This window comes from Cydia splendana, chromosome Z, assembly GCF_910591565.1.
Source record: "Cydia splendana chromosome Z, ilCydSple1.2, whole genome shotgun sequence".
NCBI lineage: Eukaryota > Metazoa > Arthropoda > Insecta > Lepidoptera > Tortricidae > Cydia > Cydia splendana.
The window spans coordinates 25,815,301-25,826,404 of record NC_085987.1 but is presented as its reverse complement, the minus strand read 5'-3'; the positions used below and the strand labels follow the sequence as shown (position 1 = coordinate 25,826,404).

At 39.1% G+C, this 11,104-nt stretch overlaps 2 protein-coding genes across 2 annotated transcripts; one reads left to right on the top strand and one right to left on the bottom strand.

The window, feature by feature from the left end:
* Positions 1–129: 129 nt before the first annotated feature.
* Positions 130–2,864, top strand: LOC134805289 (glycine cleavage system H protein, mitochondrial-like). Its single transcript, XM_063778604.1, has 4 exons — positions 130–151; positions 850–929; positions 1,011–1,139; positions 2,626–2,864. Exons 1-4 carry the CDS (start codon positions 130–132, stop codon positions 2,791–2,793), a joined length of 399 nt encoding a protein of 132 aa, XP_063634674.1. The 3' UTR covers positions 2,794–2,864.
* A 253-nt stretch (positions 2,865–3,117) lies between these two features.
* Positions 3,118–8,132, bottom strand: LOC134804855 (ATP synthase subunit gamma, mitochondrial-like). Its single transcript, XM_063778139.1, has 5 exons — positions 7,964–8,132; positions 7,662–7,888; positions 6,413–6,576; positions 4,227–4,391; positions 3,118–3,758 (listed from the first exon to the last, which is right to left on the bottom strand). The coding sequence occupies exons 1-5, from the start codon at positions 8,053–8,055 to the stop codon at positions 3,492–3,494; spliced, it is 915 nt and encodes a 304-aa protein (XP_063634209.1). The 5' UTR covers positions 8,056–8,132; the 3' UTR covers positions 3,118–3,491.
* Between the last annotated feature and the right edge of the window lie 2,972 nt (positions 8,133–11,104).

Below are 11,104 nucleotides of genomic sequence, written 5' to 3'. Positions count from 1 at the left end.
GAGTAAAGTATTAGTGGTATCTTTCGTATAGAAATTGTAACTATTTGAAGTCAAGTATTTAAAAACAAGTAAAAAAATTGATTTGTTGAATAACGATTTGTTGGTGTTTAGTATATTCAGTTAAGACTGATGGCACTGACTATAATCAGAGGTGCGGCGAGACGGAACGGGACCAGGCCTACTCTTATTAATTACTGCAAGTTTGTATGCAGTACAGCTGCTGCAGGTAGAACAGATGGCTATCACTAACGTATAGATTGACCAAGCTAACTCTGCATCCACTTTGACTTGACAAAGTGTGTAAGTGTCATAACGTAAGTCCATAGACATTAGAAATTTGACGTTAAAGCTGACACCTGCACACATCATTCACACAGCTGTCATTAGGTAATTCAGGTATTTATTGCAAAGTCTGCGCAGAGTTAGTTTGGGTCTGAATTTACTTACGGTACTATCAATACTATCATATAGGGTGTCCCTAGCCATTGGACAAAGCCGAAATGTGCATATGCATTAGGGTATTTAGAACCAATATACAAAGTATCATAACAATCGGTGTAGCGGTTACGAAGAAATTAACAAATTACGATTTTTAGGGTTCCGTAACTCAAAAGGAAAAAACGGAACCCTTATAGGATCACTCGTGCGTCTGTCTGTCCGTCTGTCACAGCCTATTTGCTCCAAAACTACTGGACCAAGTTGAAATTTGGTACACATATGGAAGTCTGTGACCCAAAGACGGACATGTAATAAAAACAAATGAATTTTAAGCATACGGGGCTCTTTTAGGGGGAATATGAGAAAATTAAAAAACAAAGTTTTTCCATAAACTATGTAGTTTTGTTACAGGCAAATTATTCACAAAAAAACATGAATGGATATCTATAACCAATAATATAGGAACAATTGGAATTTCAAATTATGCGCAGGTCAGTAATTCATTAGTTATCTCTAACATTCAGTGATACAGTGAAATATGGGGATAAAAATAATCTGTAAGTATGTTGCAGGAAGCTCTCGGAGAGGTAGTGTACTGTCAGCTGCCCGAAGTTGGCACCGAACTAGTCGCGGGGCAGGAGTGTGCGGCCCTAGAAAGCGTCAAGGCAGCCAGTGAAGTGTACGCTCCTGTTTCAGGCACGGTTCGTAGTCAATAATATATGTATAGCTTAGTTTCAATGAAGTCCTGACTGTAGACTAACCAAACCTGTGGCACAGTGTGAGGCGGCATATGTCTAGCAGTGGGACAGCAACCGATTTGCTCCAGTTTTTGGCGAATTACCTCTCAAACAGACAACAATATGTTTGCTACGAGGATTCTAGGTCCACTCCTTTTTTGGTTACTTCCGGCATTGGACAGGGAAGTAATCTCGGGCCTCTCTTATTTCTCATACTTGTTAATGACCTTCCGGCAGCAATAAATTCTCAACGTGCTTGCTATTTGCAGACGATTTAAAATTAGCTCTACCCATCGAAACTGGTAACGATAACAGAATGCTACAGTCAGATATAGACGCCGTTCACACCTGGGCACAAAATAACAGCCTCGGCCTCAGTGAGGACAAATGTACTGTGATTTCTTATACGCAAGCGCGCCAACCTATACACTGCATACACAAAATGGAGGGAAAACCACTGAAACAAGTCAGTGAAATAAAAGATACATGGTACAGTGTAGGTACATGGTTTGATCCTCAGCTCACTTTTAACCAACATATTGTAAAGGTCTGTACTTAATGAAGCCAGGAGATGTCTGGGATTCGTTATACGGCAGGCAAAAATGTTTACAAACAGGCACGCTATCTGCATTTTATACAAAGCGTTCGTGCGTAGTAAGCTGGAAACTAATGCTTTAATCTGGAATCCCCATGAGCAGCAGTATATACTTCTCCTGGAAAGGGTACAAAAACCATATGCACGTTTCCTATACAAAAAGTTATATGGTTACTACCCATACTTATATCCAACTCTTTTTATACTTGGAATGGTGGACTACACATCGCTGGAGGCTCGGAGGAATATCTATCTAATTAAATATTTCCTTCGGCTTATACGGGGAACACTAACTAATCCTGCCTTACTCTCCCTGGTAGCAATTCGGGTACCTCAGGCCTCCACCAAGCTATTACGCGCTCGCAGCCGCGGCTTTTTTGCCGTCCCGCCGGCCAGGACGCGTGCTCTCTCTTTCTCCCCACTACATCAAGCGATGACGCAACTTGACATATTTTACACCTCTGAGAACCAATTTCTGACAGCATCCAACCGTTACCGTGAGTCAATAGTGGCGAAAAGCTCCATACTGTAAATCGACATAGCATTATAATAATTAGAATTTTTGACATTTTGCTCGTGTACCTGTTTTTTATTTAATTTATAGTAATTTATGGTAATTTATTTTTATTGCAATTGTAATTAATTTTATCCCTCATGTAATATATTGTAATTTAATCCATCTTAATTAAGTACCTGTCTGCATGTTAGACATAAGTAACATAACATCGATTAGTACCTACGTAAGGTTTAACTGTTAGTGCTAATTGTAAAATAAAATAAACAAAATAAAATAAACAGCTGATGATGAAAATACCTCACGTTGAAGTTTACCTAAGGTTCCATCTTTTGTTAAAGGTGACAGAAAAAAACAAAGAGGTGGAATCCAGCCCAGGTCTGATTAACAAATCATGCTACGGCGAGGGATGGCTCTTCCGCGTGCGGCTCTCGCAGACCAGCAACTTTGACAATTTGATGACACACGCAGCGTATGAAGACTTGCTGCGTAACCATGAAGAACACTAATGGTTCCTCTACACGACGGCCCATCATATTGGCCCACTAGACATAGGATCAGTTGCGACCACCACAATTGACGAACTCAGCAATCGGCCAGTGAAGTATGAATTATCCCATACAATATAATTTAGCGAAAGTTTTAACAACAACAAGTGCGGAATACGGCTACTCGTTTCTCGCCGATCGCGGCCGGTCATACAGAAGCTAAGAAGTAAGATTCATGAAACAGTTTCAAAATTATTTCGTAGTGGTCAGATCGCAGTCAAATACAAATGCAATTTGGTGTTAATTTTTTATTTATTTTCTATTTATAAATAATAACGTAATAAACCCTGCAATTAAACTTACCGCGCGATTGCATCGTATCGTATCAACATCCTATTACAATTAGATGATATCGTAGATTTAAATTCGCTGAGACTGGATAAGCCGGAAGTAGGTATTCAGAATTAGACAAAGTAAACTAACTTTGTGGGCAAGTAGAAATTAAACATGTGCTTCACAATCACAATTGAAAGTTTATTCTATTTTCACGATTCCCCTCCTTATCAATATTTTTACGATGAAATGCCTGGATCGCTTTAGCCCAAACAAACATTAAATGTATTTATTGAACCGCATCATCTCTTAGGGTACTTGAAACATGGATTCTCTGCAAAATGTGAAAGTAGCTGACTTGTGTGAAAAACACGAAGTTCATTTTTTCACTCCAACGCCGCTGCACCAGAAATGATCTCGATGAGTTCCCTAGTGATGACGGACTGGCGCGTGCGGTTGAAGATCAGCGTGAGCTTCCTGATCATCTCGCTGGCGTTCTTGGTGGCATTATCCATAGCTGACATGCGCGCGGACTGCTCGGACGCCGCGCTCTCCTTCAGCGCGTAGTACAGTAGCGCGGCCAGAGTCCACTCCGTGTAGCTTTCCAGCTGTTCGGCGTCCACGTCGTCGAACGCGTTCATGTTAGGCGCAGTCTAAACAATAACAAATCAACACAATGTAGGCGACTTAATAATTATAGATAATAGGGTTGTTATAGGCAACAGCGGAGGGGGATTTATTCCCGTGGTATTACTCATTTTGATAATTATTTATTAACCCGGGGAGCGCCCAAGTATCACACGTGTGATACTAACTCTATTTGGGTCGTATTAGTGACTTATGAGACATGTGTTAGGTACTAGAGATCAATATGGGTCAAATTGCCTTGCATCAATTTGTTGCATGGTGGTCGTTCGACGGGTTAAAGACCTTTTGTATTAAGGTATGGGCAGAGACTTGTAAATATTCAAGACGAAAAACCTCCATACAACACGGCGTTCCTCGCTACTAATAAAATCTGTCACCTACTGCTTTTATGACTTTTAAAGTTTAAACATTCAAACGTTTAATCTTTTGTTACTTTTCTTTAAAAAATCACCGGAAACAGAACAACAACTCACCTCAACCTTATCTTTGTTGAAAATAGGTATAACATTAAGTTCATATTTGACAGCGCTGTAGAACTTATTGTAGTAAATATCTCCTATGTCATAAACGTATCCGGAATCGGATAGCGCGGCGGCCATCAGAGACGCATCAGCAAACACAGGTGTTTGGCGACCAATCTAAAACAATAAAATACTTTTAAATCTTTTAAATGTCTTGTGGGTAATAATTATTATACGGTACTACGGTAGGCGTCATATCCTTATCAACGGAAATACTGAATACTTACCTACTCTTATAATAGTATTTTCTCAGCAGTGTTTAACATTGACCTCATAAATCCGTAATGGGTGTCTTGATAAATACAGGGTTCCGTGATTACATTACATTCGCTAAGCAAATACCTAAGTAATTTAGTTTTACCTCTACTTTGTAGAAAATAGTATATAAAGACAGAGGTACGATTAAGGAGTCTAGGTTTTGGTATTCTTCGACGATCCGATCCACCTATCCGATTTCTTTGTTCAATGTGTATTTTGCATCTCACATTTTGCTTTATGAGAGAGTGAGACGCACTGACATTACGCGTCACACGAGAGTACGTTAACCCTGAAACGTTCTTACGCTGCTACTGCCGCTAAGCCGTCCTGCGTCCAAGCCTAAGCAGCGGCCGAAGAAAGGGGTGCAGACTAGAGCCTTCGTGAACCTGTCCACAAGGACCAATCACTTTCAAGAAGGTGGAGAAGAGAAGAAAACCGGCTCGTCAGAATCAGTGTGGTACCGCACCGACTGGACCCAACCATTTGCTGCGTCCTGCAACACCGTCGACGCTGCTGTATGTGTCCCGTCTACATTACCTTACGAAGGTCGATGACATCGTAAAGTATGTGAAAACGAAGACCGGATTCATCCTGAGGGTCGCGAAATTGGAATCTCGACACAATGCGAATTTTAATTCGTTTGTGGTGAGCGTTCCGACTGAACATCGTATAGCGACCTTCACCAAGGAGGAGTTTTGGCCGAAGGGTGTCAAGTTTCGGCGGTTCCGCGGCCGGCTCCCTGATACTGCGGGGTTGCGTAATGCATCGCAGCCATAATGTGATTTGTAGTGTTTAGTTTTAAAATATTTTTTATAATATGTATGCCAGTTTTAAGGTATTTATGTATGGGCCACTAGTTGCCTGAAATAAAAATTTTCATTTCATTTCATTTCATTGGACAAAGAAATTGGATAGGTGGAATACCACCCTAAGGTAGGTAAGTACTGTAAGTATGTACATTAACTGATGTATCTTAAAGTTGTATTAGAGAAAAGTTGCGTTATGTATGTAGCAAATCAACTTATTCAACGTTGATGATCACGAGACCAGAAAGTGATTATTTAAACATGTGTTTGTTATTGTTATTCATTATTAATTATGGTGACTATTATTCAGCTCTTGATTGCATCAGCCTTGAAGACTACAGATTTCATTATATCTCGATCGATATGTGATTACTTATTAACAATATTAAAGTAATTCTTTGTTACACATGTACGAAATAAGCAATATATTAATGCAGTGGCGGATTTGCCCTAAGGCCAAGTAGGCCCGGGCCTAGGGCGGCAAGATATTAGGGGCGGCAAATTGTGACAAAAAATTTTGCTGTTGATAACAAGAAATAACTCAAAATGTAGTAAATATGATGGGTGAGGTGATGAACTGATGACTGATGAGAAAGAGGCGGCTACAGGATCTGGGGCATAGGGTGGCTAAGACCGCCACTGTATTAATGTATGCAGAGTATAGTAAATAAAGAAAACTGACAGTCCCCTTACAACGTAGCGAGAATCGTCCTTGTTGTTGATGACAGTATTGATCGTAAATTATTTTTACATTTTGGTTTTTGCATGTGAAAAGTGCCACCCTACTGCAGAATAATTTCAACACGTATGAAATTGGACTTCAATGACCTATGGTTGGTGAACCTGATGGTTTAATTGTACTTTTGTGCATAGGAAAGCGGCCAGGTAATTACGTTTAAAAAAGAGTGTTTAGTAGGTAATGAAGCAAAGCGTTTAAAAGCAGTAGGTGACAGATGTTACACGTACCTATAGAGCTAAATTTAAATATATTAATAAGGCACATGAGGAACGCGGTGTTGTATGGAGGTTGTTCGTCTTGAATATTTATTAGTCTCTGATATATGTATGTCATACGTCTTTAATGGAAATGATCATGTTAGGCCCAAACTGGCGTCGAAGCATGCTGCGTGATTTGTCCCCTATGGCGAATATTTTGTGGTTGGCGCCCTCTGCGTTTCTCGCTATCATATCACGGCGGATGCGACGAGCTACGCCGCTGTGGACCCCACCGCATAGTCCTGTGAAACAAGTTTATGCCATGAGCCGGCTACAGATGGCAGCACTATGCATTATGAATCACTACTCCTGCAAATATGTAAGGTACAGTCAGCAGCAGAAGTTGCTAAGCGGGCAAGGTGTTCAAAATTACCTTGACACGCTCTTATTCTCTTAACAATAAAGTCGCGTCAAGATCATTTTGAACACCTCGCCCGCTTAGCAACTATTGCTGCTGACTGTACACTAATTACACTATCTAACAATGGCGAAGAGTCCAGATAACTCGATTACCACGGGTTTGCGTAAAATAAAACAGTTTGTAAATTTATTGCAGCGTACCAATGCCTGAAGAAAAAATAGATACCTATCAAATTAGCTTCAGCCTGCCTTCACATTTGACCAGCCTCGCCCTGAAAGGCTGAAATTTTATGGGGTTCTTGTTTTATAAACTGAATCTGCTTATATATGATATCCTCCAGGTAGTGACGTGGGGAAACAAGGCTATAAATTTATTAAACTATTTTTTTAAATTAGCTTAATTTAAGTAGCATAACATGTTGTACATGGCAAAAATCGCATGCACTTTAGCCAACTTACGAAACGATGTTCTTTAAAAACCTTATCTTTGTTGACAGACAGGAAATAAATATAAAAGTATGATCAACGTTTTATTTGCAATAATAATTAAATCAATTTATTAATGTCTCAAGCGAATAGCGGCATTGACACATATAGAATATGCAAACAAAATGGGGTCAATAACGTACGATTATAATCAAAATAAAATAAAATGAACTTAACGGCCATGGATGAAGTTCGATAGCATATATTGAAATGACGAGTAAAGACTTTCCGATTAGTATTCAGGTATTCAGGTATGTACATATATGAAGAGGCCTAATACTACGGCTAGTCGACTATATGTCTATTTAACAATACACCTATATTACCTAGGTCAGTAGGTACTGACTTATACAAGCAAACTACTGTTAAGAAATCAGACATACAGAATGCTATTTCCTTATACGTTGCACACTGGCGTATCCTTTTTTCACGCTTCCAGCTTCACTCTGTATAATATTAAGTTGCATAGTCTGTATCTTACCTCGATCAGAAGTCACGGCAATGTACACTCTCCTGAGTTTCTTGTCAGCCTCCTGGTCAGGTGCCGCTGCAGCCTCCGGCGCCACCGCCGCCTCCGATGCCGCTTTCTTGCCTTCGCCTGGCGTCGCATCGACCGGGCCCGCCACCAGCTTACTCGACTCGTAGAACTTTCGTGGGGCATAGCCAAATGGTCTGGCAGCTCTTAATTCCCTTTCTGCCCTAGTGAACCTACAAAATACCTTGCTAGTAAAATTAAGTTTATTAAGGTAATTTTGGACATCTACAAAAAAAAAATCACTTTACTTGCTCGCAGAGACCATCTTCATTGTCTTTGTAATTTTTTGAATATTTTTTATGGACTTTAATCGTAATGATACTTGCTTCAATTGTACCATTATGTTATTTTAATGTTCTATTACTAATAAATAATGGGAATTTATTATTTATAGTTGATGAAATACCCTATACGGCGTTGAAATGACAGATTATGTCATTTCCCAAATTGACAGTTAATAACAAACTGAAAAGGCGAGGTAAACGCAATTAAGTATCTATGTTGTAGGTCCAGTTGCTAGCTAAAAGTACATAATCCTAATATTTAATTATGTGTAAAGTTTAAATCAATAGGTATTTCAATATATTAAATATATTTAGTTAGGTAGGTGTTCAGGTGTATTATCAATAGGTATTTGTTAATTTGGAATAAGGAAAATCTTGCATAAAATAATAGTTCTATAAACCATTGGCCACGTTACTATACCACTACTGCGTAATATCAGACACGTAGGACGTAGTATCAGACAGATATTTTTTTCGTGGTGGAGATTGTTTACAATGTGGTATGTGGATGTTATTGTTTAATGAAATAATCAAATAGTTTTCACCTCAGCAGCTCGAACAAGGGTACTTTGCTTCTTAAAAACAGTGAGCAAAATGCGATTTTGCTCACTGAGTCATTTTGTCTCACTCAGTGAGCAAAATCGCATTTTGCTCACTGAGCGTGTTTCACTCAGTGATCAAAATGCGATTTTGCTCACTGAGTGAGACAAAATGACATTCAAGTGACCTTTATAGTCAAATGTCATTTCAACATGCGGGGTCTAATACAAGTTCGATATACTTGGGTTCTATTATCTCTGTCCCTCTAGGTATGTTCTCACTGCTTAGGGTGAAAAATTTTGTGTACTACACGAGATCAAAGTTATTTACATCTCGTGCGCTTTTGAATCTCTCACTACGCTCAAGATTCTAAATTAGATTCACTCGCTACGCTCGTGAATCTATTATAGAATCTTTCGCTTGCACGGGACTCAAAATAAGCACTCGAAGAAATATCAAACTTTGATCTCTTGTTGTACAAATAACTATTGTTGCAGTTTATTGTTTCTATGTTTATGTAAATAATACCTACGCAGTATTGGCGAGCTGTTTTTGCCTAATGACGGCAATAGCTATTCTCACAATTAGGGTTAGCATCAAATACACAAGAAAGAAATGATTGGCGATTACTCCACCGACAAGAGCAAAGATCTTAAGTTATGATGATGATGATGATGAGCATCAAATACCTAGAATAAAGTGAGGGCCAAAGTAGCAAAATATAGATTAAGTAGAGTAACACTACATCTTTGTCCTTCACTATTTAATGCTGACTGCACCTACGGCACCTACATTGTACATATATACCTACTGGTAAAAATATTCGTAGCGACCGGATAAATGGTCACTTTCTTAATACCTAGGTCACTTTCTGAGTTTATCACTTTCTGAGTACGCCACTATTTTTTACAGGTAAGGTAAGCAATATAAAGTAGTAAATAGAAAGTCCATGCATAGTTCGTGATCAGCTACGCAGGCTTCGTCAAGTCGACACAAAAGCAAATCAGCTACAGGCTTCGTCATCTACAATTACAAATGATGTAACCGGCAAGAGGCTTTGTCAATCTAAACCACTAAATGAAACTAGGCTAATGGTGCCACCCTGGACCATAGCCGGTCCAAACGTCCCCATGACACTGGCAGCGTTGCCCCGTTGAATTGCCAAGGAGATCTGTTGGACCAGGTACGATCCGGAGCGAGGATCGCAAAAAAGAATAATTTAAAAAATGTCGGAGTTAAAAAGTATCGTAACAAACATTAAAAAAAAACATAGTTACAACCGAATTCAAGAGGATCTTTTTGAAATCTTGAAGTCGGTTAAGAAGAGGGAGGTTTTACTTTCTTAATGTATGTTGGTTCACTGTTACCTACCGCCAGTTTGAGGATCTTCTTTATAAAGTAGGTGGGGACCTGCGGAGTGATCTCATAGGAATGTGGTTCTGATCTGATGATGGGACATATGAAACATAACAAACATAAAAAAAACAAGTTACATAGTATAAAAATATTAGTACATGAGCCGTGGCAAAAATGCCGGGATAACGCGAGGAAGAAGAAGAATGTATCACTGTTACCTAACTCCAGTTTGAGGATCTTTATAAAGGAGGTGATGAGGACGTCCGGAGTGGTTTCCGAAGAGAAATGTGGTTCTGATCTGACGATGGGATCCATAAGAAATTGAGGGATTTCGAATTTTCCTTGTGTTGTGTTGTCTACCAACAACCAAAAAACCCTTGGTACTTCGCTTACATAAGAAGGAGTGTCATGTATTTAGATGCACTTTGTGTATTTGAACTGCCTTTATCATAACTTCTTAAGTTACTCGAGTCTGATGAGAGTCAGAGGCTTGTCATTAAAGACCCGAGTCGGGGAATCAAGAGGAAAGGGGACGGCCGCTTCTTCATACAAACGTAGTCCTCGTTATCCTCTCTGGATATTGACATTATGGAAACTATTATTACATAATATGATTTATTGTATAAATTGTATATATTAACCATAGGTATGCGCTATGCCCCTACGTTTGGTTTTTTTCTATATTTGATTATTGTAGAAATTAGGAGCGAAAAATAGTTTACATACTGAAATGCTCCTAACTCTTATAATAATTTAAAAAATCAAACGTAGGGGCATAGCTGTGGCCGATATACAACTATGTGTCAACATATTTTTTATAATGTTAATATCCAGAGAGGAAAAAGTCGACTACGTTTGTATGAAAAGGTGTTTTCGCACGCGTCCTCCACTTTCGTCTTAAAGTGCAATTTATAATTATAAGCTTACGCTACGTTGTAGTTATCATCACCAGTCATTCATCAGTCATTCATAACCATTTATATATCCATAGGTACCATTTACATAAAACTGAGTAAAGTGTTTTTGAAGGAAAATAAGATATCAAGTAGGTATGCCTAACGCAACTCCAAACGCTTGTTGCATCGACCAGTGAGTTAATTTGAGGCGTAGATATGTCGAGGCCAACGAGCTCGGTCTGTGTACGTGTGGACGCGGTACCTTTTTATATTTTAGATAACCTTTAGCAACTTGTACGGTTGGATATAACAA

What these genes read in the sequence shown, in the direction of transcription:
- LOC134805289 (XM_063778604.1), top strand. Translation starts at nt 130, where the DNA reads ATGGCACTGACTATAATCAGAG. An exon ending in GGCACTGACTATAATCAGAG is followed by an intron (nt 152 to 849) that starts GTGCGGCGAGAC and finishes GTTTTGTTACAG; the next exon opens with GCAAATTATTCACAAAAAAA. An exon ending in GAATTTCAAATTATGCGCAG is followed by an intron (nt 930 to 1,010) that starts GTCAGTAATTCA and finishes AGTATGTTGCAG; the next exon opens with GAAGCTCTCGGAGAGGTAGT.
- LOC134804855 (XM_063778139.1), bottom strand. Translation starts at nt 8,055, where the DNA reads ATGGTACAATTGAAGCAAGTATCATTACGATTAAAGTCCATAAAAAAT. An exon ending in TGCCGTGACTTCTGATCGAG is followed by an intron (nt 6,577 to 7,661) that starts GTAAGATACAGA and finishes CTTGTTTCACAG; the next exon opens with GACTATGCGGTGGGGTCCAC. An exon ending in TGATCATTTCCATTAAAGAC is followed by an intron (nt 4,392 to 6,412) that starts GTATGACATACA and finishes TTATTGTTTTAG; the next exon opens with ATTGGTCGCCAAACACCTGT.